Genomic DNA, 17,826 nt, shown 5'->3' with positions numbered 1-17,826 from the left:
ATACAGATGTGATTATAAATTCCATATCTAGATTCCAAAGAACCAGCATTAGTGGTACTTTAGGAATGTAAAGTATACATCCTATAGCAGACCACCATGATATGTTTTGCAATAGGAAAGTAGGGGATGTCGAGGTTGCGGCCATCAATGCAAATAACACATCAAGTGTTTGTGAATATTCATATATATTCCATAACCATTCCCTCTCTGCAAATACTTTTAATGAAACTCCCATGTTGAGTATAAGAAGAGATTGTGTCTCATACTTTTTGGGGTGTAGAAGAAGTGGTGTCACTACAGGGAACATAATTTCCTTGCAATACATATTTTATGTTAAAATAAATATACCTGCGCTGTGAAAGAGATGTATGTACAACTATCTATGGTTTGAGCTGCTTTGGATGCGCACTTCCATGGATTTTGGCAAATTTTCGAACTATGGACAAATTTGAAGCAAATTGGAGGAAGAAATCTACAATACGAACATTGCAAAAGTGAAGATCGCCCTGCATCTTTAAGTAACTGATTCACAATACTCTTACAGCTGAAATAGTACAGTACTTTCCTACAATAGTAATGTTTAGTACTATGGGTGCACTATCTTTAGAATAATATACATGAAAGTGATACCCAATATACACTGCCTGGGCAGTGTTGACCTCAAGAACTATGAGGTAAATGTGTCCCTGGAAACATGATTTGAAAAAGCTTTTCTAATTACATTCAAAAAGAAAAGAAAGACTTCAAAAGATGGTTTGAAGTCAGAGATGTATAACAATCATGAAGGTTTAATAAAATGTTATGGGCAACACAGAAAATAGAAAAATGTGAATGCAGCTATTGTAAGAAAATTTCCTTTTTGTGTGGTCACCCTACACTTTTTGCTGACGTTTATTGCTGGCATATGGACTATGAACACTGGGGCACTGCCATACATCACCCAATGTGTGTGCGTTGTCCCCTAAAAGCCATGTAGAAATAGCTAATGGGCATATTTAATGTATCTATATCTCCCTAGTATGTGATACTCAATATACCCAGGGCCGTAAGTTATATGTCACTTGTGGACTGCCTCACCTTTTGTGTCACCACTAAAGCATGTGTGAAGGTTTAAAACTGCCAATGACCTTGCCAAATAAACCTTTTGCTAGGTCTAAACCTTCATGTTTAAGACTTATAAATCACCCCTAACTTCTCATAAAGCAGTGTGCATGATATTTAAATAGTAGGACACATGTTCTTATGTTTTACATGTCCTGTCAGTGAAAAAATAACACCTTACAAGGCATAACTTCAGTTTGGTGATAGCAAGGACTCAAATTCATAGGAATTTAAAATTCAATCTGCTTGTCAAGTTGGATCTTGTAATAGTACTTTGAAAATGCCACTTTTAGAAAGTTGCTATTTGTCAGCCTAACGATTCTAGCAGCCTTTTCAGAGTTAATTCCCACGGACACCTGGCAGCCTACTGGGAGGTGTGAATAGATCCAAGAAAAGGGAACAAAAAGGTCTTGGCTGGGAGTAAGTGTTTCCTCCTCCTGACAGGATAGAGTAGGGGATGTGCCTACCAACAGCACAAGGTCCCCAGGATATTAAATCAAAGTTAGTAGGGTTGCACCGGGGAACTTTTCCCCTATTGAACAGGGAGTTTCCTCCACCCACAGGCTAGTGCCAGGCATAACGGTGGCACCCCTGGGCACTTTCTTCAGACCACCTCGGTACCTGCAAAAGACAAAAGAAGGGCTGCGCCTGTTGAACTCTGGACTTTAGAAAGTGGGCTGTACCTATTGTAACCTGTGGAGAGAGGCATAAAGGTTGTACCTGTGCCCACTTGTAGCCAGGACTGAAGAAATAGCTAGTTGCCTAGTCTACTGTTAAGCTCAAGGGACTCAAAAGCTGCAAAATTCCAAGACTCTGGTAAGGACAGCTGACCTGTCCCAACTTAATTTTCCCCGAATCCTGCTAGTGGTTTCTTGGAGACTGAGTGCAGACCCTAAGGCATGTCTAAATGTTCCTGGGCCATTGGTGAATATTGGACTCTCCCTTCGAAAAATAACTGCAAAATTGGGCACTCAGTAACATTTTCAAAACAGAAACAGAGGCTACCACCGGACGGCGACATTGCAATGCTGGATGTATTCTACTTGCTACTTTGCCCTGCTGAAAGACGTTTGGCTTCCAAATAAGTCCAGAGTTAGACATCTTCACTGGTAAAAGACTCTGAAAGTATCCGGCCAGCGAGGGACCTACACTGGGGCCAAATTAAAAATGTCTACCACTGGAGCTTTCCCATGTGCACAAACTCGCTTTCCCACAAAGGAACAATACCAACTATCGAGTGGCCGAAGAATGGTGGACCGCCCCCTCTGAATCAGATCTTGTCCTCTCTCTGCAGCAGGACGGATGGGTTTATCCAGCGGAGACTACGGAGGAGGATGGATCGGCATTTCCCGCTCTCGGCCCCTTTAACTGGGAAACTCCGTGGAACGACACCTCCAGCCACAATGACGCCCCAGAGCCTGTGCCAATCAGGGAGATGCTGACACAGGGGAGGGTCCTGCAAATACCCGGCAGACAGCGTGAGGAGTCATTCACTGGGACCTCGAGGGAAGCCATGGAGCCGGCAAACAGGAGAAGTCGCGGAGGAATCCGGGAGAAAGGAGAGACCCAGGAGTGCCAGGAGGCCAACTTCCCTGCGCTGCGCCCAGCCACGCTTCAGGAGGAGCATGGATCCACCAGGTACGAGACCGCGTTGGATGGGAGGAAGGAAAGGGCCGATGAGTAGGGCTCTACATATTCCTTCTCCTACTCCTGTGCCTGTTCTTTGCCACACTTGTTCACAGACGATCCGCTGAGTACCGGTTATCCCGACACCCTTCCCTAAAGCACCATGTTATAATAGTACACTGAAGCCTGCTATATGCTTCTCTGTTTTTACAGAGGGGCTGACGTATGCCCCCCTGAGGAAAAGAGTAGACTCCCTAAGTACCTAGAAAGTTGCAAGAAAACTGGATAAAACGGAGTATCCATTGTGCGCTTGCCCTGAATTCTGGCTTCCTGATGCAGACGTGTGTACAATAAAGTAAAAACACGTTTATTCCAACATTTGTTCCGACCTCGATCCTTGCTCTACATCACACGCAGTGGAGAAGGCGGGCAATTTGTCCGTTAGCACTGAAATAATGGACAAATTAATCCAACATCTGATAAAGGGACAGGGCAAGTTAGGATGGGCCGAGGAATAGCTGATGACCTCGGCCCAGGCCGATTGAGACATCTTTAAGGCCGCCCAGATAGACAGCCTTCAGAAGTTAGTCACAGATCCAAGTGCCTCACAAACCCCGGGTATCCGAAGCACCCGCCAGCACCCACAGAAATCACGCCCCAGAAATAAGTAGCGGGGGAAGATCCGGACGCCTTCCTTCTCAATTTTGAGAGAGCTGTGAGAGCTTGTAGGTGGCTGGCAGAAAAATTGACCTTTTTCCTGGTGCTCTTACTAAGGGAATTGTGCAGCATTCCATCCACCATCTTGTGTGTTTTGCTGTTCACCCTATGTGGGAAGGGTACGCCCAGACGTGGGTCCCGTGCTCACTACGCCACTCGAGTCAAGCTATCCTGGCTGAAGACGGCTGATAGCCAGAAACCGGTCCTAGGATGCTTGATTCTGGTGCAGGGAAGACATGGCTTGGCAGTTCGGGCTGGACTGTTCCCATGAGGCACAGGGCCAAGACTGATTTGCATATGGCCATGTTTGAACTGGGGTGGCTTGGTGAGCAAAATAACAATGAATTAAACCGAGATCTGTGACTGGGGTGAATGTTTTTCCATTGTGCAACATTCCGTCCATCATCTTGTGTGTTTTGCTGTTCACCCTATGTGGGAAGGGTATGCCCAGACGTTGGTCCCATGCTCACTACGCCACTCGAGTCAAGCTATCCTGGCTGAAGATGGCTGATAGCCAGAACCCAGTCCTAGGATGCTTGATTCTGGTCCAGGGAAGACATGGCTTGGCAGTTCAGGCTGGACTGATCCCACCCTAGTAATAGTTGACTACGCCACACGGTACCCGGAGGCCTTCCCGCTAAGAGCACCCACGACGCAGAACATAGTCGATAGGCTGATTGAGCTCTTCATGAGGGTGGGCTTCCCGGAGGAAATATTGACCAACCAGGGCCTTCCCTTTGTTTCCCGCCTAATGAAAGAAGTATGCAAAACGTTAAACCTTAGTCATATTAAGACGTTGGTGTACTACCCCCAATTCGACGGTTTGGTGGAACGGTACAATGGAACCATGAATCTGATTCTCAAGATGATGCTCAACAGTGAAGGAAAATAGGGGACCAACTACTGCCCCTAGCACAATATGTGATACACAGCCAGGTACAAAGCAGCCTAGGTTGCTCTTCTTTTGAAATGCGTTATTCTATCCTATGGTACAGATAGACTTTCTATAGTGAAAATTGGCAGTATTTCACTATTGGGCATGCCACACACACCAGGATATGTCCTACATTTCACATACACGACACCCTGCCCACAGGGGTACCTTGGCCTACCTTAGGGGTGACTCACATGCAAGAAAAGGGAAGGTTAGGGCCTGGCAAGTGCGTGAACTTGCCAGGTCACCATGACAGTACTAAACTGCACACAGACACTGCAATGGCAGGTCTGAGCAACCTTTCCAAGGCTTCTTATGTGGGTGGTACAATCAGTGCTGCATTTCCACTAGCAGCATTGGATTTACAGGCCCTGTGCACACACAGTGCACTGGACTAGGGACTTACTAGTAAATCAAATAGGTCAATAATGGAACAACTAATCCATGACAATTTACAGAGGGAGCACTTGCACTTTGGCACTAAACAGCAGTGGCAAAATGCCGAAAACATCTAGATCAGCAAAAAAACGAAGTCCAACACACTGTAAAAATACATGAGGCAGAGGCAAAAATACAGGGGAAACCCACGCCTAGGATGCCAGGTCTAACAGTGAAGAAGATGGCGGAGGTAGAGAGCTGTGCAGTAGAGAGTGGGTTAGAAGAAGAGGACAATATAGTTGAGATGTTCAACTGCAGTGCAAAACATCACGTCTATTGTATTGCTGCAGACCGTACCAATGAAAGGGTTAGGACTGCTTGGGCTTGAGAAACACATTTCACTGCCTTTTTTATTAAGGAAAGGAATCTAAAAATGAAGTTGAACACTCATCTCGAGTTAGAGATGAACATCTAGTAGACATAAATGAATTCCTGTGCTAATACAATTAGTTGCTGCACATATGGAAAGAGGTGGACTCTGTCACAGACAGGTCCCGTCTTCTTGTAGAGCGGATCTGAACATATATATAGCTTAGTCCCTGCATATGTAGTGCTTACAACATGTACAGATAGAGGAGAGTCCAAGCACAGATGGAGAAGAGGCCATATAAATATATTCTTCAGCTAATTTACAGTTGATTTCTTGCATTGAAATAGAGCTGATTCCCTGTATTCATAGTGAGCCATTTCCAACGGGTGAATTAAGTTGATTCAATACTAATTCCAACAAAGTAAAAGCTGATTTTTGTGGGGATTGAGATACTTGGCACCAGCTCATATTCAGTGGAAGTACCATAGACCTCTCTCCCTTGTTAGTCTCCAACATGGCCTGTAAGTGAAAAGGAGGATGAGAGAGAAGAAATTGATGGAAGAAAATGTGTAGCAGAATAGAGAGAAGAGATAGAAAATAGTGAAAAAGAAGAAAGCCAAAGTGTGAGAGAATATGGAGGGAAAAGAGGAGAAAATTTAAAGGAAAATTTGACTCCGACAGTGAAGAAGAGAGGAGTGCGAAATGAGAGATGGCAGAGTGATTTCTGAACAAGCAGCACAACAATGATGCCAAGGCAAATTATACTTCAAAACAAACAAGGCGTTAGGCCCAAGGGGAAGAGGATAGGGCTGGGCCGTTTTAATAATGCAAAAACAATGAAGTGCACCTAAACCTCAAGCTTCTTTAGTGAGCTTAACTACTTTGGCTCATAAGACAAACCAATTAATGTTATATCTCAATATCTTTATTTTGTTCTTTTCTTTTGTTTTTAGATCTATTTTATATTTTTACACGGATAAAAAACATGATCAAACTACAGATTATTTCAAAAACATTTCAAATAAACTGACAAATTGTGCTATACACCAAAGACGTCTCAAAATTGTGTTTTACATCTGTGAAAAAACTATACACAAAGTGATAAATGAACATAAATCATCAGCATAAAAATGTTTCAATTTTTACGAATATCTCTTTCTTTTAATAATGGATTCTAACCACAATGTGCCTTTTAACCACAAATTCTTAACGTTTCCTGAAAATGTGCCGACGCATTTCAAGTTCAGATATTTCTTTCACTGGACTCTTATCAGGGCTTTTTAATTTGTATCTGAAAAAGATTTATGTGATGTCAAGTAATGTTTTTGAGTTTCTTTATATTTCAATCAATTGCTTTAACTCTCATATTCTCTCTACGTTTGATTAAATAATTATCATACCTGGGTGATGTTGTTTTAACCCAGGTCACAGCTAACAGTACACTGTATGTTTTCAGTTGTCAACCTTATAGTTCTTCCAAATGCTGCAGGCAATAATAGTGGACTTTTAGTGTCTTCAGACATTTTTAATAAAGTTTTTTCTTTATGCTGTAGAAGTGGTTTGCTCGCCTACCTTGGGGCTCCTTGTAGTTGGTATTCAACACTCTTTTTTCGCGAAGGATGATATTCCTAAAAGAGTGTGTATATAGTTCTTATAATTCTGTTCAAGGATATTATTCAGTACAGCAATGACTGTATGCATATTTCTTTTTTTTTTTTTTTTTTTGAAAACCTTTATTGTGCAGATATAGCTGACAAATACGGGCCTACAACCCATCGGGCCGGCCACCACACTGTATTAGCACATAGGCCAGGAAAGAAACTCCAGCAGGTCTCCGATATAACAGATGCAACAAAGCGAGGCAGATAGCCACAAGGAAACCACAGTGAGAAGGAAAAGTGAAGGTTAATTTTATAATATAATAGGGTGAGTAGCAGGAACATTGCAGTTATTAAGGTCCAAAAGTCCGTGGCGGGTCGTCAACAGGCAGTGAAACAATACACAGCGAGTTTCAAAAAAAAAGAACAGCTACATTATAGCAAGGGCAAAACGTGAGTCCCACATCAGCAAACAATACCATCCACTGCCCAACGCCCACCCGTTACTACAAAAATACGCATCAGTACATAGAAAGGAAGTCAGGATTGCAATACGAAGCCATCCGCTACATCGACCCAGGGAAAGAGAGAAGGAAGGGGAAAAAGGGGAAAGAACATCAGGAAAAAGGGTTGAAAAAACAGGGAAAAGAGGACGCGGCCCCACAGCATGTGCCCCATGGCAAGTAAAGCACACGAAAAAGGGGCAGCCCACGGAGCCAAAGGAAACAGGAGTAATGGATGCGTGATGAACATCGGTGGCAGGGAGGCCGTGGGCCCACGCTGGCAAAAAACACCCCATGAGGCCTACATGCAGACGCAGCGTCCAGAAAAAGAATACACAAGAGCCATAGAACCAAGAACAAAAGAAAAACAAAAAGACAGACCCCCCCCCCACCCACCCCACCCTGCACCCCTGCAGAAGGCTACGGCCTACCCCCCCAGCAGCGTGCCTGTCGCCCTAACCGGAAACCCGAAATATAGAAGAGTCAAAAAGTAAGGAAGAAACCATATAGGCAAAAAGAGAGGAAGGGGAAAGGAAGGAAAAAACTATCGGGAGAGGAGACACATAATCAAAACTATCAGCCCCCAACTCTCCCGTCCGAGCACATTCAAAGCCCACGAGAAGATGAAGTCATTTCAAAACAATAAACAGGTACCAGGAATATGAAGAGGAATCAATCATACATGTAGAGCCGCAAGGCGGTCATCCGGCCACGCCACAAAGTAATAGTCCGGCGGTGCAAGTTCATCTCAACCCTGTCCTCGTCTGTCCAGTGCCATAGGCACAGAGTGCACAAAGAACCAGAACATGAGGGGCCAGAGGCGAAAAGCAGGGACTCCAAACGTCGAGCTACTACACAAGTTATAACGGCTTCGGACCGGATGAGCAAAAAAGGACGGCAACAGCAGCAGGCAACTCAAGCGCAGCTCCGCAGACCAAGGGGAAAAAATTGCCCCGATGAAACAGTTACAGGATCTCCGCTCGGCAGGCCGAGGCAAAAAATCACCGGGGGACCCGGTGAAACAGATCCGGACGGATCTCGGCTGGAGGCTCTCCAATGCATCCACCACAGGGAAGAACTCCTGACAATACCAGGCAGCAGGCATCTGTACGTCCAAACAAGCGGTGGCCTTAGTATCTTCAATGTCCAGGAAAGGCACCGCAGCACCCTGAAGCGGCGAAGCCATACACGCAGGGGACAGCCCAACGAGCCCGGAACAAAGGCTACCATCCAGCCCATCGACAGGCACAGTCATGGAAGCACTCCAGGAACACAAGGCGGCAAAGACGTCGCCAACTGTAGGCTCACCTTTACGGTATTCAGCAAACGTGCCGTGCGGCGAGCCGATGTCGCCGTCCCCAACTGGGCGTAGATGCAGGGTGCGGGCCGCCATCTTTGCAGCCCGGCGCGGCCGCGGCAATCTCCGACCCCAATCCGGCCACCAACAGAGCTCGATGGGAACAAGCCGGCGACAAGCAATGGAACCCTCAGGGCAAAAAGGCGGGCCACCAGAATATTGAGGCAGCCGGCGCCACGACCCACGGGCGCCGCCCGCCGAGACCGGGCGGAGGGTTTCAAGATGGCCGGACAGGAGAACAAAGGGGAGACGAGTCGCCCATTCGGTCAACCCCCGTCCGTGGAAGGCAGCACTCCACCACCAGGTCCCCAGACAGCCAGACCAGGCCCGGTCAGTCGGCACCGGTCCAACCGCACAATGGCCGCTCCGGCCGACCCCGCTCCTCCACCAAGGGGTCGGCCCCGGCGCTCCGCCCCGCCTGGGCGCCGCAGACGAGTCCCAGGCCTGCCCGCCCCGGAGGCCACGAAGCGAACAAAGGCGCAGCTCAGGATCCGCGGCACTTAGGAACATCCGGAGCAGACGGTGAGTGCCAGCAAAACGTCATAAGTCCATATTCCAGCAAATAAGACTTCTCGGGGCAGGATAAGGTGCAGGATAGATAGTTCAGGCAGGAAGGTTGACGGAGCCGAACTACAACGCGGCCATCACGGTCGCGAGCTTGGCTCCTCCCCCGACTGTATGCATTTTTCATTATCATGAAAAAGTACCTGTTTTCGAATGAGTGACAGCCAGCTTTATTCTTTGTGCATTAGATTTGCTTCACGAATCGCCTAGGCTGTAGCTGAAGAGATTTTTGGACTATTAGCTTTAATACTCGCAACATTTGTAGCAACTTTCTAGTAACATTGTTGTGCCAGAACATACCTCTATGCTTGCTAGACGCGTAGAGCCACTGGATGTCACTTTGGCAGTAGGTGAAGCCAGCCATGGCAGTGGATGCCACAAGTACCAATCTCCAACATAACATTTTGAACACTAGCACCTTGACAGCTGGGGACTTGAATTTTAATCCAGCTTGGCACTTAGATGATAATTGTGCAGTTCTGGGCAAATCACTTAATCTTACTATGCCTAAAATTTAAAAATGTGAGATGCTAGTGTAAATGTGTGTAATTCAAAGACTTCCCATAACGTACAGTGCTCTGTAGCTAGGTCCGTGCAATATAAATATTAACACCTGCTTGCTTTTTGCACTGTGAATGGGTATTCCACTTATTCCGCTTTTTAAATGTCATTACCGGTTGAGCTTTTGGTGGCCCATCCTCATTTTGTGATAGCCAGATATAAGGCCCCTACTATTTTATTATTCCCAGTTCATGCGCCACACCATAAATGGGATTCATAAATGTCTACTTCTAAGTGTCTGCAGGAGCACATTCATGTGCTCATTGGGAGATCCTCTCACAAACATCTGCTTGTTCCTTGGAATCATTTGTTTATTATGCAGATTATGTTGCATTTACTAAGAAAATGCACCTTCTAATAAGGTTTCTGTGCTTTATTTTCTGTGTGTCAGACTTGAAGCCCAGACACAGGACTCTCTTGGTACAGTCTTGCAGACATTTGATGCTCACAGGATTAGTGGACATTTGGAAGCTTGACCGGTGCTAAATGTCTCAAGGGGGAAAGCACTGGCAAAGCCAAAAGATCTGGTTAGAAAACACAGGCATGAATAAAGGCTGTTTGCATGCGTTAGCACATGAAAGACACGCCTGCTACCTGTGCTAGTGTGTGTTCTCATAGGGGCTCAGAGCATGCCTCCATCCCCATCGCGTGAAGTAGTAGGCCCATCACTCTGGCTTGCAGGGCCGGACTGACTCCCGGGCAGTTTGGAATGCTACCGAGCTGGGGGTTGATTCCACTGCAGTGGGGGCTGATTTCGTTCATGGAGACCTGCGTGTGCTTCGAAATAATTAAAGCAAAATTAATTTCATTTAGCACACGCATGTCTCCATGAACGAAATCAGCCCCTAGCTCAGCAGCATTCCAAACTGCCCGGTAGTCAGTCCGGCCCTGCTGGCTTGAACTACTAGCCCACCAGCAAAAGTTCAAGTCTATTTCAGCCCCTGGTTGCAAAGCAGCTCTGTGTGCTGCATTCTTCATTCAGGACTGGACTGGCCGTAGCAGGCATGGGGCATTTCCCAGGGAGGCTGGGGGCTGGTTTTGCATTGGAGGGGGCCAGATTTGCAGCCGTAATGCAATATCCCAGTAACAAAAGCAGCAGTGCTTCACACTGGCAAACCCTGGGAGCTGTTCTGACAAAATTGCCAGTGCTGCTTTGGGTTTCCAGTCCTTATCTTCACTGATACAAAACAAGGCACAAATCGTGCTGTTCATGACAGAGATTCCTGCTGGTGCAAGAGAAAAGCATGACCATGATTCAATAGGGTGAAAGTGGAAAGATACCCTCGTTACAGGAGGTCATTTTAACATAGTTGAGTAATCAGCACTTCCATGACAAACTCTGCTATGTGATAGCTTTCACTTAAAGTGCAAAATAGTTTCGTTATGCACAATCTTAGTTGATTCAAGAGTAGTTTTGAATAAAAATGAAAATATCCACCGTAATACAAAAATAAGTAATACCTAAAGGGTTGCAATTGCACTATGTGCCTTTCAGAGCTAGCCCCAGCTCTTCAGTAAGTCAAACTGGATTGTTCTTTAATAGTATTTCATTTCCATTTTTCCATTCTCTGATACGGAGAAAAAGAAATCAAAAAGCATATACAATCCACTAAGAAACCAATGTGCAGTTTTTTTTACCCCGCAGTTTAATCTGAAAGGTGAAAATCTACCTCGTGTGTTAGAAAGGCACTAGCATAATACCTTCAGAAGCGAAAATAAATTGAAAAATATATACTTTTTTGAAATCCTGTCATTGACAATTCGAGCTTGAAATGTGCGGCGGCGGCTTCTAAAAGGACGTTCAGAGGAAGAAATTGAAGAACCCACTTACCGTCTTGCCTGTAGGCCTCAGAGAAGTGGTACAGGTTTGTTGGGAAGTTGTAACTCTGGGCCGCGTCTCGCCAGTCGAGTGAAGAGAAGCTGACGGTTCCTGATGAAGGGTTACTGAATCGAGGCCTGTTCCTCGAATTAAGCAGCGATGACGAGGAACCGCCGGGTTTAATTCTCAGGATGGCCGCATAGGACGTTTGCTGCCCCGGAATTGCCTCGGAGAAGTCTGTGAAGAGAAGCAGTTCATTTTCAGCAAACAGGAATGGACTCCAGCAGCAGAGTTTACAAAATGTACATCGAACTACGCTGTTTAAAGCATCATGATGCTTAAACGATGTTTGATTGGGCACAGCTAATTCCACTATATGAATGTTGCAAGAAAACAAAGAAACACCATTTAACTTTCTAAAGGTAGAAAATGGAGGGAAAGTGGCATGGATCTCTTTTGAGCCATTTTTCAACTTCCATGATAAATTATTACAAGGACGCAAAAAAAAAAACAGCCATTGTTAAAGACAGGAGGTCTGCCTTTTCCAAGCTAATGCATGTAAACAGAGCATGCACAAATACTCTGCATCCGTAGCCGATTCAAATGCTGTTTAGCATATGAAATCCAGACTTATTGGATAAAAATGGACTGAATGTGATAAACAGTGTGATGAGTTTTGCCATTTCAGATGTAAAGTAGCCCAATAAACAACGTCTTCGCAGTTGGAGTATTCATCAAACAACCAATAGCATCAGCTGAGAGAAATACACTCCTTTGGGCATAGCCAAAGACAACTTTATGCGTATTTTAAATAGCAGTAGGTAGTACTGCTACTGCGCTGACAAGATAGACCTAAGAATAAAGGTAACAACTCTTCCATCCGTGCATAGAATATTAAAATGTTACATTTTTTTCATTTTCTGAGGTCAATTAAATGATTATAATTAGGTTGGATAAAAAACCCATTGGTCTTTTGCCATTCTATAAAAGTGCACAAATGAGCTAGAGAATGCTTCCTAAAAGGAGGTATGATGGAATCACACATGGCATTATCATGCAGCCTATACAACGCATATGTCTTTACCACACATATGCCTTTATCACGCATACCTTTACAACAAAAATGGAAGTATATATTAGGTAGGTTAAAACACACACATATATATATATACATATAATATTTACATACACACACGTATATGTGTGTGTGTGTGTGTATATATATATATATATATATATTTCACTGAAAAAACCATAGGTTTCACACCAGTTATAGTTAGTTGGACTCACTATAACTTGCGCGCCTGCAATGCACTGCTGATGACGTCACATATTACATCACTCATGACATGGTCAGTGACATCACTTTTTTGGCCCCCACATCAAACATAGGGTGTCAGGGGGCCTACCCTGCCCCCTTTTGGTCATTTCCCCCTTTGTTTTTGCCACCTCTTGTGTCTCGATCCTACCGAGACACAAGATGGCGGCCGCTCTGGACTGTTTGGAATGTTGACAGACACCCGAGAGCCAATCAGCTTTCTGCTCGCATACGCGCGTAGCGCGCTGGTACGCGCCCCGGTGCGCGTACCGGGCGCGCTTATAGATATATATTTTTTTGAACCTAAATTACTCAAAATCCACTGGAGCACATATCTTGAGACATAGCAAAGGCACAACGGGCTACCAGTCCCTACAATTTTGCCAAGTTTGGTGGAAATCCATTCAGATGTTAGGGCTAAAAGTGAGTCCAACCGCCCTATGGAAATTAACATGGGCAAAACACGTTTTGGGACCCCCCAAATATCTCGGCCCCCGCTTGACGAATCCCCCCAAACTTTCAGGGAAGGAGCAGAGCCGAGCGGGCCATCTTCTTTGAGAAATTCGCGAAGATTCGTCCACCGGCGCCAAAGTTGTTCCCAATAGAATGTTGCGGATTTCCTATGGAAAGCAATCCTAACTATAACTACCTACTGGCGACCGCCAGTAGGTAATATATATATATAGGCAGCCGTGAACACTGTTATTACAAGTTACATTTGGCATCAATTAGCCTTCTCCTTCCTTTACTGGGCACAGCAGCGCTTACAGAAGCATAACATGGCTCCACACCCGATACTCACCGGAGAAATGCATGCAGGGATTTGGTGTCCTACAGCATCGAACTGCAGCTGCAAGTAATCATGTTTGGGGCATGCTGCACTCCAACCAATGGGAGCGCCGTGGAATGAATAAAGGAGGGAGGCAATGTAATTTGGTGAAAATAGGCATCTGAGGAAGGCTGGGACGCCGAAATGCATAATGCCGATCACCGTGAATAAAGGGTTGCCAAGAGAATCTCCGCTGTGTCCTCTGATCTTTTCTTGGAAGGGATTTTGTTTGCATACATTCACGCGCTGGCCAGTAGCGTGTGTACAGAGGACCCGCCTTTTCAAGTGGCCTGCAGAAATATTGGCAACGTGGTTTTTCTAAGGTATTGGACTTTGCAGACCCACCCCGAAAACGGACCAAACAAGAGGCTGCTGCGGCCAGCAGTCCGTCACTGCACGGGGACACAGGATCACTGTACCTGTCTGTCACAGCCCGGTTTGGATTTTGTGCTTGGGTTGAGGCGTTGGGGACTTGAGGCAGCCGTGAACACTGTTATTACAAGTTACATTTGGCATCAATTAGCCTTCTCCTTCCTTTACTGGGCACAGCAGCGCTTACAGAAGCATAATATGGCTCCACACCCGATACTCACCGGAGAAATGCATGCAGGGATTTGGTGTCCTACAGCATCGAACTGCAGCTGCAAGTAATCATGTTTGGGGCATGCTGCACTCCAACCAATGGGAGCGCCGTGGAATGAATAAAGGAGGGAGGCAATGTAATTTGGTGAAAATAGGCATCTGAGGAAGGCGGGGACGCCGAAATGCATAATGCCGATCACCGTGAATAAAGGGTTGCCAAGAGAATCCCCGCTGTGTCCTCTGATCTTTTCTTGGAAGGGATTTTGTTTGCATACATTCACGCGCTGGCCAGTAGCGTGTGTACAGAGGACCCGCCTTTTCAAGTGGCCTGCAGAAATATTGGCAACGTGGTTTTTCTAAGGTATTGGACTTTGCAGACCCACCCCGAAAACGGACCAAACAAGAGGCTGCTGCGGCCAGCAGTCCGTCACTGCACGGGGACACAGGATCACTGTACCTGTCTGTCACAGCCCGGTTTGGATTTTGTGCTTGGGGTTGAGGCATTGGGGACTTGAGGCAGCCGTGAACACTGTTATTACAAGTTACATTTGGCATCAATTAGCCTTCTCCTTCCTTTACTGGGCACAGCAGCGCTTACAGAAGCATAACATGGCTCCACACCCGATACTCACCGGAGAAATGCATGCAGGGATTTGGTGTCCTACAGCATCGAACTGCAGCTGCAAGTAATCATGTTTGGGGCATGCTGCACTCCAACCAATGGGAGCGCTGGGGAATGAATAAAGGAGGGAGGCAATGTAATTTGGTGAAAATAGGCATCTGAGGAAGGCGGGGACGCCGAAATGCATAATGCCGATCACCGTGAATAAAGGGTTGCCAAGAGAATCACCGCTGTGTCCTCTGATCTTTTCTTGGAAGGGATTTTGTTTGCATACATTCACGCGCTGGCCAGTAGCGTGTGAACAGAGGACCCGCCTTTTCAAGTGGCCTGCAGAAATATTGGCAACGTGGTTTTTCTAAGGTATTGGACTTTGCAGACCCACCCCGAAAACGGACCAAACAAGAGGCTGCTGCGGCCAGCAGTCCGTCACTGCACGGGGACACAGGATCACTGTACCTGTCTGTCACAGCCCGGTTTGGATTTTGTGCTTGGGGTTGAGGCGTTGGGGACTTGAGGCAGCCGTGAACACTGTTATTACAAGTTACATTTGGCATCAATTAGCCTTCTCCTTCCTTTACTGGGCACAGCAGCGCTTACAGAAGCATAACATGGCTCCACACCCGATGCTCACCGGAGAAATGCATGCAGGGATTTGGTGTCCTACAGCATCGAACTGCAGCTGCAAGTAATCATGTTTGGGGCATGCTGCACTCCAACCAATGGGAGCGCCGTGGAATGAATAAAGGAGGGAGGCAATGTAATTTGGTGAAAATAGGCATCTGAGGAAGGCGGGGACGCCGAAATGCATAATGCCGATCACCGTGAATAAAGGGTTGCCAAGAGAATCCCCGCTGTGTCCTCTGATCTTTTCTTGGAAGGGATTTTGTTTGTGTATATATATATATATATATATATATATATATATATATATATATATATATATATATATATATATACCCTTATCGTCCCCATCCCCTAAACTCAATCACCCCTAAACAGTAAATAAGGCCTTCCCACCCAGTGTCCTTACCCAACCCAAAATGACTAAAAGAACCTTTAGCGCCCAATATCCCTACCCACACTAAGCTCTGAAAATACCCTTACCATCCAATACACTTACCTACTCCTAAACCCTAAAAACACTTTACCCATCCCTAAACTCTTAAAGCATGAAATACACTTACCCACCCTAAAACACACTTACCACCCAATACCCCTACCCACCCTTTACCCTAAAAATACCCTTACCACCCAATACACTCACCCATCCCTAAACTCTAAAAATACTCTTAAGAATGTATACTCTACCCACACCTAAGCCCTAAAAACACCTTTACCACTTACCCACCCCTAAACCGTAAATTCACCCTTAAGTTCCAATTCCCTTAACCGTCCTAAACCCTTAAATTATTCACTTAAAAAACAAAGGTTACAGGGATGTTATAGTCCGGAAACAACATTAAAAAAAACTTTAGAAATTCACGGAAAAAAACAAAGGTTACAGGGACATTATAATTAGGCTCAGATGTCACTTGTACAAAGTTATACAAATTCAGCAGTTATAATTACCTGAGTTAACAATGCCTTACGCCCCAACAAAGCACTGCTTATGACCTCACATATTAGATCACTCATAACATGGCAGTGACATCATTCCTGATATCATCCAGTCAGTGTGAGTGTTTTGTAAATGTTTATTAGTGTAAAACATGTAAAACATATACACCAAGGTACCACAAATGTTACATTAGTTTACTTTGTGTACTACTAATGAGTGATACTATTTCTAACATTTTATGTGAGTGGCTGTGTGACTGTATTTGTATGTGAGTGGGTGTCTGAGTGACTATTTGTGTGTGTACGTGGGTGTGTGAGTGACTGTATGGGTGAATAAGTGAGTGTGTGAGTGGCTGTATGGGTGAATAAGTGGGTGTGGGAGTGGCTGTATAGGTGTGTGTGCGTGTATGAATTTGTCAATGGGTGTGTGGGTGGGTGTATAGCTCTGTCAGAGGGTATGTGACTGGCTGAATAGGTCTGTGCATTGCTTTTCGAGTGGTTTTCTAGGTGTGTGAGTAGCTGTGAGAGTGCTTTTCTAGGTGAGTGAGTAGCTATGTGAGTGGTTGTGTGGGTGTGGGTGTGTGTGTGAGCGAGTGGGTGGGTGCAGGTGTTTGAGAGGTTGTACAGGTCTGTGAGTGGCAGTGTTAGTGTTTTGTTGGGTGTGTGAGTGATTGTGTGGGTGTGTGAGTGTTTGTATGGGTGATTCAGTGGCTGTGTGAGTAAGTGTATGGATTAGAGAGTGGGTGTTTGAGTGGCTGAGTAGCTCTGCAAGTGCCTACTGAGTATGAGTCAGTCTTTGAGTGAGTACATGAGTGTCTGAGTGAGTAGGTGCATTTGTCTCTGAGTGGGTGCATGAGTGTCTGAGCGGGTGTGAGTGGTTGTATGGTTCTGTGAGTGGGTGCATGAGGGTATGAGTGAGTACCAAGTGCATCATTAAGTGGGTGTGAGAGTGGGTCTGTGAGTTGGTGTATCTGCGTCTTTGAGTAGGTGTATCAGTGTCTGAGTGGGTATGTCAGTGGATGTGAGAGTGTCTGACTATGCAAGTGGGTACTAAATAGCTGTGTGGGTGTGTCAGTAGCTATCTGAGTGACTCAATCATAAATTAACTAAACCGGACCTTTTATCCAACAAGAGTCCCCAGTTTTGCACAAAATATCTACCCAAGTGGAGTACTTTCTTCTGGTGAATTCTAAGTGCAGTTCAGCACGTATTCTACACTATAGCTGCGTAATGGAGCTAGACAAAATGTCACAGATGACCTTGTGTGCTTTTTGGAAATGTGATTGTTCCTTATGCATCTTTATCCTAAAATATGTGCTAGCATGAATCATCCCATAGAGAAGACAATAAAACTACAAAGGAGTACATCTCCACCAAACATTGATCTTTC

The 17,826-nt window shown here is 45.4% G+C and overlaps 1 protein-coding gene across 1 annotated transcript in view; it reads right to left on the bottom strand.

The window, feature by feature from the left end:
* CNTN5 (contactin 5) overlaps positions 1-17,826 on the bottom strand; it is a 2,147,338-nt gene that overhangs the window by 1,343,446 nt on the left and 786,066 nt on the right. The window contains exon 5 of the mRNA XM_078656993.1: positions 11,541-11,765. Within this exon, the coding sequence (XP_078513119.1) occupies positions 11,541-11,765 (225 nt within the window). The remainder of the gene's footprint in view (positions 1-11,540; positions 11,766-17,826) is intronic.

The sequence above is a fragment of the Lissotriton helveticus genome, chromosome 8, assembly GCF_964261635.1.
Source record: "Lissotriton helveticus chromosome 8, aLisHel1.1, whole genome shotgun sequence".
Classification (NCBI taxonomy): Eukaryota; Metazoa; Chordata; class Amphibia; order Caudata; family Salamandridae; genus Lissotriton; species Lissotriton helveticus.
The sequence above is the reverse complement of the archived record's forward strand: the minus strand, read 5'-3'. Positions and strand labels throughout refer to the sequence as shown.